The 25,220-nt window shown below is 40.4% G+C and overlaps 1 protein-coding gene across 9 annotated transcripts in view; it reads left to right on the top strand.

Moving 5' to 3' along the window:
- dmd (dystrophin) overlaps positions 1-25,220 on the top strand; it is a 1,932,045-nt gene that overhangs the window by 723,467 nt on the left and 1,183,358 nt on the right. For all 9 annotated transcript variants that reach the window (XM_073045659.1, XM_073045653.1, XM_073045656.1 and 6 more), the window contains one exon: positions 9,546-9,725. In XM_073045659.1, the coding sequence (XP_072901760.1) occupies positions 9,546-9,725 (180 nt within the window). The remainder of the gene's footprint in view (positions 1-9,545; positions 9,726-25,220) is intronic.

The raw sequence follows: 25,220 nt of genomic DNA, 5'->3' as shown, positions 1-25,220 counted from the left end.
TCTTCCCTTGTGCGCTAGAACTTCTTTGATTTTACCTCAAGAAGTGATTCATTAGACTTAACCTTGACACGCTCTGCACGTAGCTGTGAATTCATTCTTTCTGAAGCCCAAAGACTGAAACAATATACAGTTCTTTAAGCATCTTGCCAGTATGTTGTAGGTTCTCAGTGTACAGCGCTCTTTCACTTATGTCTCTAAATACTCTTTTATAATGTACTTTCAAGACTGAGAATGGCCGTATCATTGTCACCACTGCCTTTTCTCTGAAATGGTCCTGTCTGTTCACTGCCTTCTGTAAATGAATCATATCAGATGATGTACCATAGGTTGATGTGTTTGTCTCAAAGAATTCTACAAATGGCTTACTTGATCCATGAGTGGATATGAAAGAAAGGGACCTGGTTGGCCTTTCTTCTCCTTTCATCATACTTCTCTTTCTTCTCTCTCCCTTTTTTTGTTATGAGATCTATTTCAAAGGCTGCTTTGAAGCCACTTTTGATCCATTCTTGTTCTGCTGTGGATTCTGAGGAATTTTCGTTTAGTCATCAACCTCTGATATCAGGATTTATCATAGTGGTTTACAGTATATGCTTCAACCTCAAAGGGAGCAAGTTTGTCAAGAAGTCAGTTCCCCTACTAACTTTGAGTTGAAGCAAAAAACAAACTACTGGAGGAATTCAGTGGGTTAGGAAGTATGATTGTTGACATTTTGAGTTGAGACCCTGCATGAGGAATGAGATTGTGGAGGGGAAATAGCAAGTATAAATAACAACTCAATCTCAAATTCCTCCAGCATCTTGTTTGTTTCTCCAGACTGCAGCATCTGCAAATTCTTATGTTTTGTTTTAAATTTGATCTGGCTGTTCCTTAACAAATACATGGCTTGCACTTTCTGCTGAATTTGACCTGAAGAAAGCATATGGATTAGCAACCAGGAAGGTCTGCCACATTTTTTGAAAAGTTAGACTTGCTGTTTTCTCAACACAGAGGCTTCCTCCATGTCGGAACAAAATGAAGTTCACAGCCATGAAGCCAGTTATCACTGCAGCCAATCCCGGAGCCTGTTAGTTTCAGACCACAGCCTCAGTTCTGCACAGAGACGAGTAAACCTCACTGAGGTCCCTCACCTCTAGCACCAACACCTAACCTTTTCAATCTGGTCTGTTACTTAACTTGGCCAAATGTAGGTGTGTTCCTCACTCTTGGGCCAGGCTCTGCTACTTCGATACGTTCTTGGGCCTGGGCCCAACCACCTCGATCTGGCCAGTAGCTGACTTCTCCAACCTGGCAACTCTCGTGAACAGTGACACCATATCGAAACTGACCATTCATGAAAGTTCCCATTAAGGACAGCTTTGTCTTTCTGCGATCTGATAAGGGTACCACTAACCTTACATTGACTTACCTCCTCTATAAGGGAAGCTACTATGAACAATCAGACGGAGTTGCCATGGGATCACCCTTCTCGCTGACTATTGCTAATTTCTACGTGGAGTACTTTGAGGAGAGGGCTCTGGGTTCATCACCCATATGCCCGAAATACTGCTTCAGATGTGTTGATGACAACTTCGGTAGTGTGGCCTCATGGACTCCAAATACTCCAGCAGTTCCACGACCATCTGAACAGTATACATCTAGATGTTCAGTTTACGATGGAGATGGAGAAGAATGGTTCCCTCATGTTCCTGGACAATCTACTACGATGCAAACCAGACGGTAGCCTGGGATGTGGCATCTACCGGAAACCCATTCACACAGACTTAAACCTCAACAATAACAGCCACCATTATCCCCCCCCCCCCCCCCAATGTAGAGAAGTTCTTTCTACTTTGATTAACTGCAAAAACTATTTCGGACCCGAAGAGTCTCCCCTAGGAAATAAGTTGATTACACATGATGCACCTACAGAATAGCTACAAGGTGAAGGAAATAAATCTGGTCCTTAAAACGGCTGACAGAAAAAACAGGTAACCTAAGAAAGAGGAGGAACTCATTGCTACCACCTGTATTCCTTATATTTCCACGGTTTCTGGAAGGATCGCCAGTATCCTGAAGAAATACTGGATTAATACTATCCTCAAACCCATAAGGAAGCTGAAGCAACAGCTTATGCAAGTCAAAGATGAACTGGGACTCAGGTTGGCTGCTGTTTACAGGATCCCTGTGAACGTGGAGTACCGTATATTGCTTAGATGGGGGCCGCAGTGGAAACACGCATCAAGGAGCATAAGAGATGTATCCATTTGGGTTACCTGGAGAAATTGGCGGTAGCAGGGCACTGCATTCCCAATGGCCATAGGATTGACTTCAGCACAAAGCTACTGTGCCACACCAATGGCTTTTGGGACCGCCTGGTAAAGGAATCCATTGAAATAAAAATAGAGGAAAAATTATTTAACAAAGATGAAAGTCTTGCTCTCAGTAAGAACTGGAATTTGATTGTATGCAAGGAGGGAGAGCAGAAATCTGATTGGATGACGCCTAACTAATCAGGAGGGATGGAATACAGGGGTATAAATACCATCAGACTAGACATGCCCAGGCATCATCCCTGAAGAAGATAGCAGAGTTTGTCATTGAAACATTGGTTAAAATCAAAATCTCTACCCAGCTGGAAGCCTGAGAAGAGCTTATTCATCATATACGCAGGGAAAGTACTAGATCCTGTTTCAGTTACTAGTTTTGTTTGCTGCCAGTAAAGTGTTGCTGTGTTTCACCAGTGCCATCTTAAACTGGACAATTCAGCAACAATTTAACATTTGATGGCTAAAATTTTCCACTATTAGTTATTTTCTTTTTGGGGCAGAGACATTCCTTGGTTATCATTAGCAATTGAATTGTGAGAGTCTGCTTATATACTGATTACTTGATAAATATGTGGCAGATATTGTAGGTAGTGTGCGGCAGTTCAGCAAATTCACTCAAGATGCAAGGAAAATAAAGATAAAATGTATTTTGCAAAGCTGATCTGTACAAATTGGTGACTTGTGAAAACCCACACAATTCATGGGTTATCTATTCTAAGTGACTGTTGGTTAATGTGCACTGTTAGTTATAAACACACATCATTCACAAATAGTTCCTACTTTGGCAAAATGTAAGCCAAAAGCAAGAAACTTTAGCTGAACAAACAGAAAAACATTCTCACCAATACATTTGCCATTATTGTTCTCGCTGGACTCCCAATACAGAGAAGTGAGGATAATTTTTCTTCAACACCAACCGGTTCAGCAGTAATTTCCAGTGCCCAGTGAGAGTATTATTCGGTGAGGAACAGTGGTACAATTGAGGGATATCCTGAGATGTGTTGTATTCTCTTGTTTTACCCAGGACAAAGACACCAAATGAGACTGGAGTGAGATCTTTTAATTGTTTTTTCAAAATGCTGCTTGCTTGAGTGACTCATTTACCATCATAATCAACAGCACAAAAGGATCTAATTGGCTTCTCCCCATTATATTCAAATGATTAGGAATGATGAGTCTCCTGCAATAAGCTGTTTTGCAGAATAGAATCCACCTCAATATTGGTCTTTTTTTCCTCAGTACCCTACATTTCAACCCTATAAATGCTAATATGTGTAAAAGAAAACGCATTACAAATAAATGAGTCAGATTATGATCCATTCTGAACAAAAGTGTTTTTCTTATGGATTTGCAAAGTCATTCATCAAAATAATTACTAGCTGTTTGAAAAACTTGTTTTTTATATAAAGAAATGAAACAAATGCACAAGAAATGTATTCAAAAACATCACATTGTTCCAGGAAATGTACAACTTCTCATGATTTTATTGTTCCTCTATCTGAAAATGTCAAAGATGTTGTTCAAAGGATTAGCATCCAATGGAAAGGAAACATCTTATTTCTAGGAACAGGTATGATTCTTACCACCCTTTATGTGAAGCAGCGTTTCTTGACATTGCCCTTCAGCATTCTATTTTATTTCTGTAATCACACCTGCTAATTGTGGATTCTCACTCTGCCAGTTGATAGCATTTCTTTCTCTCCCCCTCTCCCTCGCTCCCTCCCCTCCCCACTTGAACCCTCTCACCACCCCTCCCCTTCCACCCGCCCACACCACCCAACATGCTGCCCTTCACTCAAGCCGCCTTCCCCCACTCTCCACCTGCCCCTCCCCCCTCCTGTCCTACCATTCAAGTTCTTTAAATACAGCAATGAAATCATTACTTTTTTTTATATAGTCAATGGAATAGAACTGTGCTTAGAACTCTTCTTAATTTAATCTTTTAACCACAGTGGCACCGCACTGTTTCAAAACTGAGACGATCATTCAGATCTGAACACAGTATTCCAGATGCAATCTTAATGAAGTTTTGCACTCTCTGTCATTTACATTCCAGCCCTTTTGTGATGAAAAATAGTACCATTAGCCTTTCAAAATTTTTTTGCCATACAATGCATTTCTGAGTTCATTTAACACTGTTCTGCCTGGAGGTGCAATTCCAACTGGGATCCCTGACTTCTAACTGCAAATGGAAAACTTCTAAGCGATGTAATGGGTTTGATACCCTCCTGCCAAGTATCGAACTTTAAAATACGTGGTTGAGTGGTGATTTTCCATGACGTTATAGTAGACTGATGGTAATGCAAAAACTAAATACAAAACCTACCACAAATACTTACCAGGTCAGGTGCACCTTTTTTAGAGGGGTACAGAATGAGCATTTCTGATCTGAGTCCTTTAAACACAACTGAATAATGTAATTTTTAACTTCCAGGGGAGAGCAGCGATCTGGAAAGTATAAAGAGAGATGCAAAACATAAAGGAAGCTCTGCGGTAAACTGGACAGCAGGAGTGATTAAATAGGGGCAAAGTGGGTTTACAATTGCATGTAATGAAAAGATTGGTCTGACAGCAGTCTGAACGATGTACAGTTGGCCCTCCTTATCCACAGGCTCCGCATGCGCGAATTCAACCAACCGCGAATCGAGAAAATTCGGAAGTGCTCTTCCAGCACTTGTTGTTTGAGCATGCACAGACATTTTTTTCTTGTCATTTTTCCCTAATTAATGCAGTATAACAACTATTTTACATAGCATTTACATTGTATTAGGTATTATAAGTAATTTAGAGATGATTTAAAGTATACGTGAGGACGTGCGTAGGTTATCGTGGATCAGGAATCGAAAAAAAACGGTAGTTTTCTTACTAAGTAAGTCAGAACAGGTACATCCGGTATTATTTAGCATCAATTAGTCAAACGTTTGTCTTAATATATAGTCTATATTTTACCTTTCTGTGCATATAAAACACTTTAAAAATGTATGTTTCAGCGCCGGGCTCAGGAACAGAAGTTCCCAAGTTCGATCCAGTGACAGATCGCTCCCGAGCGTGCTCTCCATCTGTGCCGGGTTGATGTGGAGGATCAAAAACCCAAAACCCAATAATTAAGCAACTGCATTGCTTAGTAGTAATTGGAGATTTCATCGGGGCAGGGCCTTTCTCACCTTATCCTTTAAAATTGTTCCGATCGTTGACCGAATGTAGCCTAATGCTTTTCCAATGATCAATAGCATTTCACCTCTTTCCGATCGCTTTATTATTCCCACTTTATTTTCAATCGTGATCGTGATTATTTTTGTGAACAGAAACACTGTGGATTCAGAGCTCTGCCGCTGGGTCCTAATATCCACTGCACTGAGACAGGTTAAATAAGGTCCGGGGTTCCGCTGGGTCCTAAGGTTCACCGCATTGTGACAGGTTGAATAAGAGACTTGAGCATCCGCATTTTTTGGTGTCTGCGAGGGGTCCCAGAACCAATCTCTCGCGGATAAGGAGGGCCAATTGTACTGATTTTGTTATCTGAAATAAACAGTTATCATTTGAAACCTGAAGTCCAGCTGGGGAAGAGAAATAAAATAATTTTACCTGAGCCTGGATTGCAGACCAATGAAGGCATTCTTCAAAATGATTACCTGATCTGCAGCTTCCCTCTCCATGCAACAAAATCATTTGATGAGCAACATACAAGAACAACTAAATGTTTACAAATTGGAACCCATGGATGAACCAGGAGATCTACTCCCTCGTGAAGTCTAGGACTGCGGTGCTCAAATCCGGTGGCCCTGAACCGTACAAGAGATTGTTATACAATCTCCATAAAGACATTAGGAATGTCAAGGGATCAAGTCCCTGATGAACCATCAGTTGTGGCAGAGCTTACATGCTATAATGGGCTCCAAATTGAAGTCGAGCATTGTTGCTGAAAACAGCACATGCCTTCTCAATGAGTATAACACATTCTATGCTCATTTTGAACCTAAGGGGATAGGAATGTCATCAAGCACCTCAAGAACCTCCAGTACACCTAAACCCACAATCATAGTTGCTGACATCATGTCAGTCTTCCAGATAGTGAATCTGCGGAAAGCATCTGGCCTGGATAGTGTCCCTCGCTGTGTCTCACATCCTGCTCGGATCCTCTGGTTGTGGTGTTCTAGTTCCCACTTACTTTCAGAAGACCACTGTCATCCTGGTATCTAAGAACAACAAAGTAACATGTCTTAATCACTGCTTGATGGTTCTGATGTTCACCATCATGAAGTGCTTAGAGATGTTTGTCATGGTAGATGTTATCTCCAGCCTCCCTGACAACCTCGACCTACTGCAATTTGCCTACCATCAAAACAGGTATGCATCAGACATCATCTCCCTGGCCCGATACTCATCTCTGGAGCATCTGGACAGTAATGACACCTGTGTTAGACCATTGTTTATTGACTACAGGTCTTCCTTCAATACAGTAGTTGTAAGCCAACTTATCTCCAAACTCTGAGACCTGGGACTCAACACCTCTCTTTGCAGTTGGATCTTTGACTTCCAGACCAACAGATCACAATCAGTAATGATAATGGTCAACACCTCTGCTATGATTACCCTCCACAACACTACTTCCTCAGTGACTCACTCTACTTCCTACACTGTCACAACCGTGTGGCCAGATTCTGTTCTAAAATCTGTTTGCAGATGATACCACTGTAGTGGGCGCTATTTTAAATAATGATGAGTCAGAGTACAGAAAGGACATGGAGAGCTGAGTGACATGGTATCATGCCAGCAACCTTTCCTTCAATGGTAGTAAAACTAAAGATCTGGTAATTCACCTTAGGGAGGTGGCAATGCACATCCTGTTGTCTGCATCAATGTTGCCAAGGTTGAGTGCTTCAAGTTCTGAGGAGTGAACGTCACCCATAGAGTTTCCTGATCCAACCACATAGATGCCATTGCTAAGAAGGCACACCAGTCCCTCTACTTGCTTAGAAGCTAAATAAGTTTGGCATGAGACCCTATTGACCTTCACCAACCTATTATTGACGCATCATTGAAAGGATCCTATCCAAATGCACCTACTCTGCCTGTGACTTCAAAAAACCGCAGAGGGTTATGCACACAACTCAACACATCACAAACAACAGCCACCCCACCATGGGCTCTGTCTTCACCTCTCACTGTCTCAGTAAAGCAGCCAACGTATTCAAAGACTCCACCCACCCTGGGTATTCTTTCCTCCCACCTCCCATAGAATAGCGTGTAAGGACCAGATTTTAAAACAGCTTCTATCACATTGTTATAAGACTATTGAAAGGTTCCCTTGTCTGATAAAACAAACTTTTAACTTCACAATCAATCTCATTATGAGCTTCCACCTTATTGTTCACCTGTACTGCATGTTCTCTCTCGTTGTAACACTTTTTTACACTGTCATTGTTTTTACTTTTGCTGGCTCAGTGCGTAGTTGTAATGAATTGATCTGTATGAATGGTATGTCAGACAAAATTTTCACTGAACCTGTGATAATGATAAGCCAATTTACATACTACATATTAAGTTTGTAAGCGCAAATGGAAATCTCTGTTTCACCGAGCATGGAGCTCAATTAAAACATCTTCATTTCTCACAAATTAAGTAATGTTATTTACTGTTATATCTATTTGATTTGACACCTTTCCGGAGAAGATGACAATTGATATCTTTCATTTTAGTTGCAATTATATAGTCTTTTCCTGCTTTTAGTTCCCTAATAAAATCAGACAAAGTACGAAGGCATCCATCTGGATCAGTAGCATATGTTGATGAAGCAAGGCTGCTTTAAATATCATTTGAGTGAAAAATTCTGAAGCTCAATCAGTTGAGATATTCTCAAATCAGTGGAAATCTTGGATCTGTGGAGATTTTATTCCTGCTGTTCCTAATAAATTCTTCTCAACTTCACTCTAAAGTTACTGACCTCCAAGTGACTATCATTCCATCTTCTTCCTTTCCTCACAAAACTTCCATTATCTGCACTCCTCTCTCACCTCTAACTAAATCCCAACCAGCTTCCTATCTACTGAGCTCTCCATTTTCTCTTTCCACCTTTCTCAGTACATTTCCTTAAATATTGAGTTATCTTCACGCTTCTTTTTATTGTGTTGCTATTCTGGTGATCTGAGATCACACAATGATTTGCGGAGAATGACCTGGTCACATGCAGAGCCTTGAACCTGTTAATGTGCCATGAACCGGTGGACCTTGGGTGAAGCATATTTCTCATGGGGGTGTGCAGAGGCAGTGGTTTAAAACTTTGAGAGAACTAGAAGGAGAGTTGCCAAGTTTTGACCACATCTGAGCAGTCAGTTTTGTAGATCCCATTTACTTCAGCAGAGATGTTTGACAATGTGAGGTACCATGTGCTTGCTTAACAGGTAAACTGACAGTTACATACCCTGAAAGATGGAAATAAGTTGACCAAACATTCAGAATACTACCAAGGTATACATAAATAAACTCAATGACACTTTAAGTACACTATTACACCTGCTTTTAATGCAAATATCTAATCCATCAACTATGTACAGTAATTCAATGCATATAAACATGTAGACATGGTTAAGGGAATCCGACCAAATATCAGAATGAAGAAGAAATATGATGTCAGTAACTTTGACCATGGAATAATTGTTGGTGCCAGGCAGGATGGTTTGAGTATCTTCTGGGATTTTCACAACAACAGTGAATGGTGCTGAAAAGAAAAAAAAAACATCCAGTGAGTGGCAGTTGTGTGGGTGAAAAAGCCTTATTAATGAGTATTGTCAGAGGAGAATGCTTCAAGCTGACAGGAAGACAACAGTAACTCAAATGACCATGTGTTACAACAATGGTGTGCAGAAGAACATCATTGGATGCACAACATACCAAATCTTGAAGTGGATGGACTGTAGCAGCAGAAAACTGTGGGTATACAGTCAGTGACCAGCTTATTGTGTATAGGAGATACTGAATTTTTTTTAAATAAAAGTTATTAACTCTCAACTGAAATAAAGATAGATAGTTCAATTAAATATTTGCATATTAATTTTATCAAATATTTATGCTTTGTGAGGGATGAAAGGCTACTGGAGAAACGCTTTTTTCCTGACTTGTTCCTGAGAATGAGAGAAATGCAGTATTTCAACTGCTCGTACATTAGTGTGTGAATTGTGTATCTCTGATCCATTTATTTGTTAACTGCCTTTTTCAGTTGCTTTTTTTCGTAACCACCAGATGCTAAAGGGAGAGCTGGAGCAGAAACGGCAGACAATGGACAAGCTTTGTGCCCTCAGTCAGGATCTTCTTGCCTCTCTACAAAATAAGGCTGTGGCTCAGAAGGTTAAGGCAAGGCTTGATGAACTCGCTCAACGTTGGGATGATCTTGTGCAGAAACTGGAGAATGGTTCGAAGGAGGTATGTTATCAATATTTAATAACCATATATTCATTAAATATATTTCTTACTGTTGTTCAGCAAGTGTGGATCATGAAACTAGACTAGCTTCCATCTTACTATGTATTTGAAGTAGTTTCCTTGCAGCTCAGGTTATTTCAATTCCTGGTGCAGAGCTTGCTTTTAGATTTGCAGTACAATGTATCCCCGGTTAATTAAACACAAAAATGTTTAAGATGCAAGGCTTATTGCGAAAGTAAGGAGGCATGGGATCCAAGGGGACATGCCTTGGTGGATCCAGAACTGGCTTGCCCATGGAAGATAAAGAGTGGTTGTAGATGGGTCATACTCTGCTTGGAGGTCGGTGACGTGTGGTGTGCCTCGGGGATCTGTTCTGGGACCCCTACTCTTTGTGATTTTTATAAATGACCTGGATGAGGAAGTGGAGGGATGGTAAATTTGCTGATGACACAAAGGTTGGAGGTGTTGTGGATAGTGTGGCGGGCTGTCAGAGGTTACAGCAAGACAATGATAGGATGCAAAACTAGGCTGGGAAGTGGCAGATGGAGTTCAACCCAGATAAGTGTGAGGTGGTTTAAGAGACTCCTGGATAGGTACATGGAGCTCAGAAAAATAGAGGGCTATGGGTAACCCTTGGTAATTTCTAAGGTAAAGACATGCTCGGCACAGCTTTGTGGGCCGAAGGGCCTGTATTGTGCTGTGTGTTTTCTGTGTTTCTATGTAATGTTAGAAAGCTCCACCTGTGAAGGGATGAAACCAAGGTTTACCAAATTTTAGAAAAAGAGAACTTGGAAAAAAATAGCTATGTGAGATCAAGGTGTGGCTGAGGCAGAAGTGGACAAGTGACAGAAGCTAACTGAAGATAAAAACTGTTAAAAGTAGAGTTAGTTGTTAGTATCTCTACCCTACTTGCTGGAAATCCTCAGGGTGAAACCCCTGGAGGAGAGGTGATATTGATAAAAGATATATTGAAGCTATGGCTATGATGCGTATCAGCTATAGCGAGACGATATCGGCAGAGAGTAGTATCCAAGATCTCGACTGTGTAACTGGGAATTAGTTCTGTTAAATCAAGCTATTTGGTCAGTTTTTTTTTGCGAGTATTGTGAATCGACTTCCCGTGGATGACCCATCATTTCCTTCAATGAAGCAAGAAACAGTAACATCCAAGATCGAAGAACCAGCGTGGGAACAGAATGCTTCAAGATGTCAAGGATTAAATATGGTTGGATGTATCCATTTATTTTTCATTTGAAGGACCTGAATTTCATTTTGTGCAAGAACTGAATATTTTTGCAAAGACTTTGATAAGATACTGAATGAGGTATAGAAACTAGGAATTCAATTAGTTTCCTAACTAACTAGGGATAAATAGAAAGGCAAATGTTAGTCTGTAAGCCTTTAAATAAGGAATAATGCTAGATTTAATTAGTTGGAGAAATTGAAGTATTAAAGGTTATTCTTATGAATCTCACTGATTCTAACTAAAAAGGAATTTGGTTTTCTTTGATATCTGAGATTTGGAACCTAAACAGATTGTTGGAATTTGGAATTGTTCTTGTTCATGTAAATATCTTGTATAAATTGCTATTTTTTATAACCAAAACCTAACTGCAGAAGTGTGTGTTTTCTATTCACTATTCCAACACCTAGAGGTTCTGATGGCTTACAAGCATTAAATGTAGTATTATGTAATTTGATTTTCTCATAAAGAGCAAAGCAACCAGTCACACGAGATAGGACTAGCACTACACAAGTGTTGCAAGAAGCTGCATTCAGATTTATTTTGTGCGTATAAAAATGTAAGGGAATTATCAAGTAGCATTAATTGCATTTAGTACTCAGTTAATTGAAGTCTGCTTCAGCACTAAGCTTGAAGCAAAAAAAATCAGTGGACAGTAATGTTCTGCAGAATTATGAGATTTTTAATTCACACATGAACGCTTTTTTGTGGAATGGACCATCAAGTTTAGAATTTAGAATTAGAATTACGTCCATCCGACAATGTGAGGGAGTAAAAATCTTTGCGTTATGACTCCATAGCAGTGTACAGACTTATGAATTTGAAAGTCTAATGGCTTGTAGAAAGAAGCTGTCCCATGCCTGTTGGTCTTGATTTTAATGCTGCGGTACGTTTGTCATATGGAAACAGCTGAAACAGTTTATAGTTGGGGGTGACTGGTGTCCCTGATGATCTTCCAAGCCTTCGTTCTGCACCTGCTGCTATAAATGGAGGGAAGTTCACATCCATAGATGTGCTGGGCTGTCCGTACCACTCTCTATAGTGCCCAGTGATCAAGGATGGTGCAGTTCCCGTACCAGGTGGCGAAACAGCTAGTCAGGATCCTCGCAATGGTGCCCCTGTAGAAGGTATTGAGGATTTGGGGGCCGATGCCAAATTTCTTCAGTTGCCTGAGTTGGAAGAGATGCTCTTGTGCTTTTCATGCCACAGAACTGATGTGTACAGTCCGGGTGAGATCATCGGTGATGTGCATACTGAAACTACTCACCCTCTCAACTGCAGACCCACTGACATTGATTGGGGCAAGCCTGTCTCCATTCCTCCTGTGATCCACAGTTAGCTGTTTTGGTTTTTGGACATTGAGGGAGAGGTAGTTATCCTGGCACAACTGTGTCAGGGTGTCGACCTCTCCTCTGTAGGTTGTCTCATTACCACCAGAAATAAGGCCAAATAAAGTCATGTCATCTGTGAATTTGATCAGCAGATTGGAGTTGTGTGTGGCAGTACAGTCATGGGTGTAAACGGAGTAGAGAAGGGGACTCAGAACACAACCCTGGTGGGCACCTGTGTTGTGTTGAAGGTCAGAGGGGTAGAGGTGAGGGAGCCCATCGTTACCACCTGTCGGCGATCCAATAGGAAGTCTAGAATCCAGCTACACAAGGTGGGGTGCTGGCTGAAATCTCTGAGCTTCCTGTAAAGTCTGGAAGGAACTATGGCTTTGAATGCTGAACTGTAGTCTAGGAACCGCATTCTAACATATGCATCTCTCTTCTCCAGGTGAGTGAGGACGGTGTGTAGAGCTGTGACTATGGTGTCATTGGTGGACTAGTTCTGTTGGTAGGCAAATTGTAGGGGGTCCAGTGTGAGTGGTAGCATGCTGCAGATGTAGACTTTAACCAGCCTCTCAAAGCATTTACTTATAACTGAGGTGAGTGTGACAGGACACCAGTCGTTCAGACATGCTACCCTGGTTTTCTCAGGTACAAGGACATTAATGGACAATTTGAAACAGGAGGGCACCAGGCACAGGGAGAGGGAGAGATAAACACTTTAACAATGCGCCCTGGGATGTCGTCTGGCCCTGCTGCCTTATGGCTGTTGACAGGTTGGAATGTTCAACGTACCTCAGCCTCAGGGATGACCAAGGTGCAGATCTCGTCGGCAATTCTCCTCATGGGTTCAGTCCTATCAACCTCGAATCGAGCATAAAAAAGTTTAGCAGGAATGAGGTGGCAATTTTGGATTTACTGCTGCATTTCCTCTTGAAGGCCGTGATGGTGTGCAGTCCTTGCCATACGCTGTGTGTGTCATTGTCGCAAAGTTGTGACTGGATTCTGTCCCTGTGTTGCTGTTTTGCCACCTTAATGGCTCTACATAAATCATAGTGGCAGCTCATGAGCTCCTGTTGGTCTTCAGAGGTGAAAGCTTTATCCATTGAGCTGAAAAACAACATGCACTGAAATATTCATCGGAAGTTTCTGGTTTGGTTAGACCCGGACCGTTTCTTGGAGGAACAATATCTTTAATGCACTTCTGAATGAAGCTTGTGACCACTTCCATGTATTCAGTTTTGTAACATTGAGTCTGATTGGTTGGACCAGCAGTGGATAGTTTTCAGTATGGCCGCTTCCTGCTTGAATTTCTGCCTGTGGGCGGGTAGGAGCAAGATGGAGGAATTCTCAGACTTTCCAAACGGAGGCCGGAGAAGTGCTTTGTAGGCGTTGTGGAAGGGAGAGTAGCAGTGGTCAAGTATGCTTCCTCCCTGTGTGCTCAACTCGATGTGTTGGCAGAACGTTGGGTAAGCTCTGGTCAGTGATGCTTGGTTAAAGTCTCCAGTGATGACGAAAGCAGCCTCTGGGTGTGCGGTTTCACGGATATTGATGATTTTGCAAAGTTTGTTAAGAGACAGATTGGTATCGGCCTATGGTGGGATGTACATAGCTGTAGTAATAACAGACGTGATTTCTCTAGGCAGCCAGAAATGTCAACATAGCAGCATAAAATACTCCAGATCCAGGGAGCAAAACGGTTTGAGGGTGTGAGCACTACCTGTGTCGCACCGACCTTTGTTCACCATGAAACATGCTTCTTCCACTTCCCTTTACTTTTCACAGAGATGTCTTTAGTCCTGTTAGCTCAGAATACAAGAACCTGATGGGTTCGATGGGTAGATCTGGTATTTTCTCCGACAACCAGATTTCAGTAAAGCACAAGAGGTTACAGTGCTTTGTTTCCCATCAGTAGGATATGCTGCCTCTCAGCTCACACAACTTGTTGTCCAGGGACTGTACGTTGGCCAGGAGTATGCTAGGGAGCGGTAGCCGATTTGCATGCCATCTTAACCCAACTAAGAGGCCGGCTCTTCTTCCTCACCTCCGGCGACGCTTCCTTAGTAATGCTGGTGTGGTGAATGAACCTTCCGTGGTCTGTGTGAGCAGGGGGTCCCAGTGGTAGAAAGGTGGCAGTTATGGTTGAATGCCATCTTCCAAATGTTCAAAAGAGTCAATTGATCATACCTCTTGTGACTTTCAGCTTCTTGTAAAAGAAGTGCAGAAAGAAGAAGAGAGAGGTAAGCAGAAAATTATGTAAGAACATAAGAAATAGGAGCAGGAGTAGGCCATCCAGTCCATCGAGCCTGCCCCGCCATTCAATAAGATCATAGCTGATCTGTCTGTAAACTCAGCTCCATCTACCTGCCTTTTCCCCAGAACCCTTAATTCTATTACTATGTAGAAACCTATCTAACTGTTTCTTAAACATATTTAGTGAAGAAGCTTCAACTGATTCCCTGGGCAGAGAATTCCACAGATTCACCACTCTCTGGGAAAAACAGTTTCTCCTCATCTCCATCCTAAATCTTCTCCCCGAATATTGAGGCAATGTCCCCTATTTCTAGTCTCACCTACCAATGGAAACAACTTTCCTATTTCTATCTTATCTACCCCTTTCAAAATCTTGTATGTTTCTACAAGATCCCCTCTCATTATTCTGAATTCCAGAGAGTATAGTCCCAGGTGACTCAATCTCTTCTTATAGGTTAACCTCTTCATTCCTGGAATCAACCTGGTGAACCTCCTCTGCACTGCCTCCAAAGCCAATATATCCTTCCTCAGGTATGGAGACCAGAACTGCACACAGTACTCCAAGTGTAGCCTCACCAGTACTCTGTATAGTTGCAGCATGACCTCCCTGCTCTTGAATTCAATCCCTCTATCAATGAAGGCCAACATTCCGTTTGCCTTCTTAATAACCTGTTGTGCCTGCAAGCCAACTTTTTGCGATTCATGAACAAGCACTCCCAAGTCCCCGTGCACAACAATATGCTGCAATCTTTCACCATTTAAATAATAAATCTGCTCTTCTATTATTCCTTCCAAAGTGAATTATCTCACATTTATCAATGTTGTATTCCATCTGCCAGACCTTGGCCCACTCACTTAACCTAACTATATCCCCCTGCAGACTCTCCACATCCTCTGTACAGTTTGCTTTTCCACTCAATTTAGTGACATCAGCAAATTTTGCTACCTACAGTCAGTCCCCTCTTTCAAATCATCAATGTAAATGGTAAACAGATGCGGGCCCAGCACCAACCCTTGCGGCACCATACTCACCACTGACTGTCAACCGGAGAAACACCCATTTATACCAACTCTCTGCCTTCGTTTGGTTAACCAATCCACTATCCAAGCCAATACACTTGTTACGACTCCATGCATCCGTGTCTTATTTATAAGTCCCTTGTGCGGCACCTTATCGAACGCCTTCTGGAAATCCAAGTATACAACATCCACCTGTTCCCCTCTATCCACTGCACTCATTAAGAACTCCAGTAAGTTTGTCAAACAGGAATCCATGAATCCATGCTGCATCTGTCTAATGGAACCACTCCTTTCTAAATGTTTCGCTATTTCTTCCTTAATGACAGCTTCAAGCATTTTCCCGACTACAGATGTTAAGCTAACTGGCCTATAGTTTCCCATCTTTTGCCTGCATCCTTTTTTAAAAAGTGGTGTGACATTTGCTGTCTTCCAATCCGCTAGGACCTGCCCAGAGACTAGAGAATTTTGATAAATGATTACCAATGCGACTACTATAACCTCTGCCAATTCCTTCAGCACCCTGGGATGTATCCCATCAGGACCAGTGGACTTATCTACCTTCAGGCCGTCTAGTTTGCCATTACTATCTCTTTAGTGACAGTGAATTTATTGAGGTCTTCACCTCCCATTTCGTCCATAACATCCTCCTTTGGCGTATTAGACGTGTCCTCCACCGTGAAGACCGACACAAAGTAGTCGTTCAATGCCACAGCCATTTCCTTATCCCCCAATATCAATTTCCCCTTCTTGTCTTCCAAGGGATCTACATTGACTTAAGCCACCCTCTTCCACTTTATATATTTATTAAAAACTTTTGATATGTTTTTATATTTTGTGCTAATTTACTTTCATACTCTATCTTCCCTTTCCTTATTTCTTGTTTAGTTGTTCTCTGTTGCTTTTTAAAGTTTTCCCAATCCTCCAGTCTCCCACTAGTCTTTGCGACTTTGTACACACGAGCTTTTAATTCGATACCGTGCCAATTTGGCCTTCACAACAAGGCTGTCATACACAGCACCATCTCGACATGAGGAGTTCCTGGCCTTGCCTCCATTTACTCCTTTGGTAGCATTTTCTACTTGTGATTTAGATGATGGAGAAGAGGAATAGCAGGGAGAAAATTTTTGACAAAGAAATGTGAAAGAGGATACGAAAGGTGTAGCCACAAAGTCAGAAGTTCTTAGGAAAGGTCAATCTGAAAGATCAACTATCTCTACCTCCACAGATGCTATATAACTTGCTTTATGTTTCCATCATTTCTGTTTTTAATTGAGAAGTCAGAGCTTGTTTATGAGGAAAATTGATGTTTAGGAATTCTAATCATCAATCCAGAAGATATAAAGTAATAATGTTGGTTTGATATACTTGCACCAGTATTTCAGATTTAATTACTGCATCTTTTAAATGACAGAAGCATATAATAGAAGAAAAATGGTCAAATCTCCAAGAAGGGGGAATGGTGCTGAGTGAGTAATTCATTTGTTTAACTGTAACTAATCAGAGCATCAGAAGAAGGAAGATGGAAGTTAAACCTGTTCAAAGCAGTAAAGCGTTCTTTCTTTACCCAAACTGACCAGAGCAAGGTCTGTGATCTGAAAACAAGAGAAAACTGTAAAATTCAGAAGACAAGGCTCGATGATGGCAGAGATGTTTGCCCTTCTGGATAATAAATAGCCTCTACATTAGACATTGTTTGATTACTGGAAGCAAGGTGATGGACAGTGCACTGTCAAGACAAGCATGTGACTTGCTTGAATAATGAAAAATTATGATAGTGTGATAGAAAATAAAACAGATATATTTGTTAAAATATTTTAAAGATTGTTTAGACATCAAAATTAGAAGGCTCAAAGGGGCTAAGGATGCTTTTAATTCAAAAATTGAATTTTGTATGGATCAAAAATTAAAGGGCAATGCAAATGTATTATCGAAGTACATTTATGTCGCCATATACAGCCTTGAGATTTGTTTTCTCACGGGCATACTCAGTAAATACAAAAACCTCCAAGTTTATGCTCTCTTCTTGCTGCTGCCATTAAGAAGAAGGTACAGGAGCCTCATGACTCTCAGACCAGGTTCAGGAACAGTTATTACCCCTCAACCATCAGGTTCTTCAATGAGAGGGGATAACTTCTTTCAGCTTCACTTTCACTAAACTGATCCCACAACCTATAGACTCACTTTCAATAACTCTTCATCTCCTGCTCTTGATGACACTTACTATATTTATTATTATCTCTTTTTGTATTCGCACAGTTTGTTGCATTTTGCATATTGGTTAGTTGTCCACCCTGCTGGGTACCATCTTTGATTGATTCTGTTATAATTCTTGGATTTACTGAGTATGCCGTGTAAGTAATTTGGAAATGCAAATAGTAATTGTGAAATTTGCAACATCATGAAAAGCAAGGATAAAGGATAACTTCTGAGTGAGAAAGATTAGAGCGGAATTTAGAGTGATAGCAAGTGATGGAATACACAGTAATAAAAGAGGAAGAGGAACAAATAGGTTAGCTACAATTTTGGAGGTCATGGAGGTTATGTTAAAGGATGTATCTTCTGGTTGTATATTTTGTTACATTGAGAAGGAAAAAAAGAGAGCAAGAGTAAAATTCATTATTATGACTGAGAATTAATTAATTTGGGCTCCACATAGTTTGATGTTCAATATGATATAGAAAGTGGACATTTCAGCCAACTGAGTCTATGCCAGCCCCACCAATGATAGTGGCATCTGTTAGAAGATTCAGTTTGTCTCTGTGCCATTGTTCCAGATTTTGCTGGATCTTGCTGGCAGCTCCAAGCAGAACTGTTGAAATTTCCAAGGCAAGCACGTGTAGGTTTCAGGAATCTGACATGGATGTGGGAAGTCCCAACATTCTGGTTGTCTCCTGCTAGCAGGGAGAATCCTTATCACTTGGGCTTCTTTTCCATCCTCCATAAGGTGAGTTTCCTCAAGTTCTTTCATTGTGCTGCTAAAAGTTAAGGGAAAGATGAGGTAGAATGCTTCTAGTTTGTCAGATTTTTTTTTACTTTGTATTAAATTACTTGTATGTAATTTAAATTTAAGAGTGCATTTAGTTTAATATATTAAAAATATTTCAATGAAAATTTGATTTAGTTTGTATTAGTTTTAAAATATTTCTGATCCATGTAAAAGGAAAGGTTAGATAGGCTGGGAGTTTTTTCCCTCCCATGGAGCATAGTGAGCTGAAGGTTTAAAGAGTTTAAGAATTTAAAGAGTATGATGGTGGATAGTTAAAGTTTTGCTCCCAGGGTAGCAGAGTCTAAAACTAGAAGACATAGATTTAAGATGGGAGGGGAAAAATTTAAAAAGGGCATGAGGGGAAAATTTTCTTTAAAGGGTGTGTTAGTATATGGAACAAACTGCCAAAAGAAGCTGAAGAGATAGGCACAACTACAATGTTTAAAATACTTCTTAATAGTACATGGATGGGGAAGGGATGAGAGATAAAAACCAAGTACAGGCAAATGAGACTTGCTTAGATAGACATTGTGATCAGATGAACTGGGCGAATGAGCCTGATTCTGTGCTGTAGACAGTACTGTGCAAAAGTCTTGGGCACATGTAAATATATTTCTGTAAAGTGAAGATGATAAAAATAAGAAAGTGAAATATTTCTGAACATCAAGAAATTTATATAAAGAGCAATAAACAATAAAAAACTAAATCATATCGATATTTGGTGTGACCACCCTTGGCCTTTAAAACTGCTTCAGTTCTCTTAAGTACACTATTGTGCAGTTTTATAAGAAAATCAGCTGGCAGTTTGTGCAAGCATCTTGGAGAACTTGCCACAGTTCTTCTCCAGATGCTGGCTGTCTCACTTGCTTCTGTCTCTCCAGGTAATCCCAGACAGCCTCTATTTTGCTGAGATCAGGGTTCTGTGGCGCCACACCATCTATTGCAGAACCCCTTGTCCTTTTCACTGAAGATAGTTCATAAAGATAGTTTTTTATTATCTTGGCTGTGTGTTCGGGGTCATTGTCCTGCTGCAGAATGAAGATGGGACTGATCAAACACCGACCTGATGGTATTGCATGATGGGTGAGAATCTGCTTGTACGTCTCAGAATTGAGGGTTCCATTAATTCTGACCAGATCACAAACTCCATTTGCAGAAACATAGCTTCAAATCTGCAGGGAGCCTCCGCACCATTCTTCACTCTTGGGTGTATACACTTATTCATGTGGTGTTCGCCAGCTCTTCTGCAGAAAAACTGCCTGCTGTTTGAGCCAAAATTTTCAAATTTTGTTTTGTCAATCCAGAGCATTTTCTGCCATTGTTCAAGACCCCAGTCCTTGTGTTTTAGGTGAGTCTCTTGGCTTTGTTTCCACTTCAGAGAAGCTTTTTGACAACATCTCTTTCATGAAGACCATTTCTGGCAAAACTTTTCCAAATTGTAGAGGGGTGTATTGGGTTCCAGTGATTTCTGTGAGTTCAGAGCTGATAGCAGTGCTGGACTTTGTTTGATTTAGAAAGAAAGTCAGATTTATCTCTCATCTGCTGCACTCAGTTTCTGTGGCTGAACACTGTGTTTCTGGTTCTCAACCTCGCCTTTTTCTTAGTGCTTCTTCAGCACATCTTGAAACTCCTATCTGCTTCGAAATTTCTGCTTGGCAGAGACTTTGTTTATGCAGGATGACCACCTTGTGTCTTCTTGCTATGCTCATACTTGCTGTAGTGTAAGAATTGATGACTTGAGGACTAAACTGTCACATCCTCACTTTCTCCCAGTTTGATTTCTTCTGCACCCGTTTCTGTTTCAGTTAATCATTTTAGTTCATTCAATCATTGTCATTGATCATTAGTAACCTGTTTGTTATCTTTGTTTAATCATGCACTGTTCAAGTTTTTACTTGAAAAGTGGTCTATAAATAATGTGTTACTATTTTTTAACAAAATGCAAACATTTATATTTTTGGAAAATGAGTGTTTAGAAATCTAAAATTTGCTCTTTTCTACCTTCCCCCTAATACAGAAGACAAAAAAATAAGCACCTAAAACAAACATTATATAAAAAACCTAGGGTGCCTAACTAAGACCTTTGCACAGTACTGTAGCTTTATGACTAAATTGGCAACCATTTTAGGACATGTAATAATAGAGTAGAGCCCACTCAAAATTGTGAATTGCTGGAGTAGCAGTATTCTGTCTAAGTCAGGAAAATTTACCTGATTTATTTTGGGAGAGAAATTTTGCCTGGTCATTTTTGACAGACTATTCAATCAAAAGAAGTTGAAGGCAGTTAAGTAATGTCTTGTGCCTTAAAATGTCGACTGGCATTACTTTCACCTTGGGAAGCTTGTATTCCTGCCAAGCATCTCCAGTGTGTTCTGACTTGAGGCAATTTTCCATCATAAGGCATCTGAGAACATGGGTGATTTACTGCATTCAATATAAGGAATTGAACCTTTCTCTTCCTCCAAAGCTGTCACATGATAGGAAATGTGCATACTCAAGAGAGAGATGCTGTATGGTACAGGAACCACAAATAATCATAACAAAAATCTCAACTTGGGCCCTGAGGCAGTCACATGACAGCATCTGAAGTGTGAGCTTCACTTGTTCCACTTGAGGAGTTCACAGCTTGTGAGTTAGGGGTGAGATTCTCATATTAATAGGGAAAGCCACACAGATCAGATATCAAATACCACTATTGCTGCTGTTTCCTTGGGGATTGTTTAGTGGGTCCAAGAGCATAAACAAACCAAAAATGAAACTTTTTGTCAAATTACAAATGCCTTGTTCCAGGGCTCATATGCAAGCTGGAAGTAACATCCATTTTACTATTATAGTTGTTGCGTAGGTGAATTGATTAAAAATTAATTAGTGTGCATGAACTATGTATCAGAGGAATACTTACTCTATGAAATGGGAATTGTTTGGAACCTAGATTATTTATACAGTTTGCCACATATTCGTCATTATTCATCAACCAAACTCAAGTACCTATTTCTCTTGTAATTACTTTTTTTAATCAAAATAAAATATTTGAATTTTAGTTTCTCTGGGTAATACTCATTCTGTTCGCCTATTTTGCTTTTGAACTAGCTACTGATTCCTCCATCCCTACACTTTTTGGTGAATGGCATTAACCCCAAGGTATAACTTGAAGTTCAGTTAAGCATTTGAAGACCAAAGGTCCAAATCAATGAGTGCCGGGATTTAGTATTGAGCCTTCAATATGTTTCTGTCTGCAAAGACTGTAGCCAAAGAAGCTATAGTCATTCAGGCATTGCTTTTATTAAAGATTCAGGTTTTTTAGTGTAGTACAATCTGGTATACAGTGCCTATTAAAAAGTATTCATCCTTGCCTCCTGGAAATTTTAATGTTTTATTGTTTTACAGCATTGCATCAGAGTGGATTTAATTTGGCTTTTTTGACACACTGATCAACAGAAAAAGACTCTTGTGGTGTCAAAATGAAAACAGATCTCTACATTGCAGAAGTTTTCACCCCCTTTAATATGACCCACCAATCATCACTGATGCAACCAGTTGGTTTTAGAAGTCACATAATTAGTTAAATGCAGATCACCGAGTGCAGTCAGGGTGTTTCAATTGAATGTGGTAAAAATACAACTGCACCTGGAAGTCCAGCTGCGGGTGAGTCAGTATCCTGGGGAGAAACTACACCAAGGAGATAAAAGGACACTCCAAACAACTCTGTGAAGAGGTTATTGAAAAGCACAAGTCAGGAGATGGATACAACAAAATTTCCAAGTAACTGAATATCCCTTGGAGTCAATCATCAAGAAATAGAAAGAATAGGGCACAGCTGCAAATCTGCCTAGAGCAAGCCGTCCCCAAAAACTGAGTGACCCTGCAAGAAGAGGACAAGTGAGGGCGGGCACCGAGAGATCTATTAACAATTCTGGAAGAGTTACAAGCTTCAGTGGCTGAGATGGGAGGGACTGCACATACAACAACTGTTGCCCGGGTGCTTCACCAGTCGCAGCTTTATGGGAGAGGGGTAAAGGGAAAGCCACTGTTGGAAAAAAAAACTCACATGAAATCTCGGCTAGAGTTTGCCAGAAATCATGTGGAAGACTTTGAAGTCAGCTAGAATAAGGTTCTGTGGTCTGATGAAACCCAAAATTGAACTTTTTGTCCATTGCACTAAATGCTATGTTTGGTGTAAGCCAAACACTGCACATCATCCCTAGTGTGAAGCATGGCGGTGGCTACATCATGTTGTAGGGATGCTTCACTGCAGCAAGCCGTGGAAGGCTTGTGAAGGTAGAAGGTAAAATGAATGCAGCAAAGTACTGAGAAATCCAGGAGGAAAACCTGTTGCAGTCTGCAAGAGAACTGTGACTTGGGAGAAGATTTGCTTTCCAGCAAGACAGTGACCCTAGGCATAAAGCCAAAGCTACAAGGAATGGCTGAAAAACAACAAAGTTAATGTCCTGGAGTGGCCAAGTAAGAGTCCAGACCTCAAACCATTTGAGAATTTGTGGCTGGACTTGAAAAGGGCTGTTCACTCACGATCCCCATGCAATCTGACAGAGTTTGAATGGTTTTGTAAGGAAGAAAGGGGAAAATTGCATTGTCCAGATGTGCAAAGCTGATAGAGACCTATCCACACTGCAATATCCAAGGCTGCAATTGCTGCCAAAGGTGCACCTACTAAATACGGACTTGAAGGGGTGAATACTTATGCAATCAATTATTTTGTGTTTTATTATTGTAATCAGTTTGGATCACTTTGTAGAGATTTATTTTCACTTTGACAGGAAAGAGCTGTTTTCTGTGAGCAGTGTCAAAATAGCCAAATTAAATCCACTGTGATTCAATGTTGTAAAACAAAACATGAAAACTTCCAGGGGGGAGGGGTGAATACTTTTTATAGGCACTGTAATTTTAATGCAGCATTGGAGCAGCCATGTCCTGATGAAGGGTCTCAGCTCGAAGCGTTGACTGTACTCTTTTCCATAGATGCTGCCTGACCTGCTGAGCTCCTCCAGCATCTTGTGTGTAGCTGTTGTTGGCTGGTAAAGCAGTCAAGTATTTTTAATCCTTCTGAATAGCCTTGACATTTAATAGATCAGGTAACAAATTGATAAGTTTGAAAATACCAGGAATTAAAACAAAATTAGTATGAAATGAACAAAATAAGGAAATATAGTTAGAACCTGACTTGATTTTATTTTCTTTATCAGTCACTTAAAAATTTAGAACTATTTATATACTTATATTCATACTGCTTTTTTATAGTAATCTTGCCATTTCTATTCACATGCCTCTGCAAATTATTTTTTCTCTTGTACCTGTTTTTTGCTTGAGTAAGCCCTGATTGACATAGTCATACCAGCCTTGACTCTCATGTAATGACTGCAGTCTGTATTAAAGAAAAGTTTTCCCGGAGAGCAGTCAGAGCTTCTGAGACACGAACACGGCGTCGAGGATGGGTCCTGAGGCTCTGCTTCATGCTGGAGCCTGTTTAGTGGAACACTGTCAACATTAGCTGCAGGGGTCTTGCTTGCAACATGACTACTTTAATTGTGCAGTCTCTTAAATCTCAGTTCTTGTTGCAAAAGGTACTAACTTTTATTTTCATTTTTCAAGCCCTCAGAACAAAATTTGATGATCTGAGCAGCGAAAAGTCTGCACAAAAGAATAAAATGAATGCAATGATGCTTGAGTATTTTTTTCTTTGAGCTGCTTGCCCACCAAGGGATTTTCAGTAAGTTAAAAGTCCTCGATATGGCTTAATCTTGGAGCAGTGTGTGTGTGTGTGTGTGTTAGCTAAGTGAGTGCAGAGGTTGTTCAATGAGGTCTGATGTATGAGCATTGAATGGTCAACTTCAAGTGACTGTAAACAAAACAATCTGTGGTCAGGTTAGGACATAATTCCAGTTATATTTTGAAGAAAAATGAAGCAATGACATGACACCAGGAAGGTTTCAGTTCGATTTCTAATCTGTGCCCAATTAACTAATTTGAAGAAAGATTTGAGTGAGGGGTAGGAATGCCACGGGAGCAAAAGCACGGGCAGGACACCTCAGTGCTGCAAAGCGTCTTTGTTAAAGATGTCAGTGTCCTGGTTGTCAGTACTTAAGGGATGCCACAATATTATTAAATTATGAATAATATTTATTTTGCTGAATGCAGAGAATGTCATACATAAGAACATAATGTTTGAAAATTTTTAACCACTTGAACAAACTTTCATTAATATCATTTACGGTTCAAAGGAATCTAAATCAGGAAGGGAAATCAGGTAGTTGCAAGCAGGGTGCTTGTCTGTTACCTGTTTCCCACAGAAATATAAGCTGTGAGTAGAAGCAGATTGCACATGGTTTAAGTCAGTCAACTGGAACCTTAAAGCCTGGACTATTATTCTATGGACAAGCTCTCAATTCCCAAAGCAGCAGTTGAGAAATTTAAATTCTGCCAATTAAATAAGTATTGAATCAGCATTAGCAACACTTATGGTGACAATAAAACTTTTGGATTTTTGTAAAAACCTATTTGATTTGTTTATGTCATTTTCGGAAGGGAAGTGTCTGTCCTTTCCTGTTTGTCTAATATGTGACTCCATACCCACTATATGACTCTCACCTTCTGATCAGGGGGAATTACAGATAGATAGTGCCTACCAGCTTACCTAGTAGCAACTGCAA

Source organism: Hemitrygon akajei, chromosome 5, assembly GCF_048418815.1.
Source record: "Hemitrygon akajei chromosome 5, sHemAka1.3, whole genome shotgun sequence".
Taxonomy (NCBI): Eukaryota; Metazoa; Chordata; class Chondrichthyes; order Myliobatiformes; family Dasyatidae; genus Hemitrygon; species Hemitrygon akajei.
This window is presented reverse-complemented; position numbering and strand designations above follow the sequence as displayed.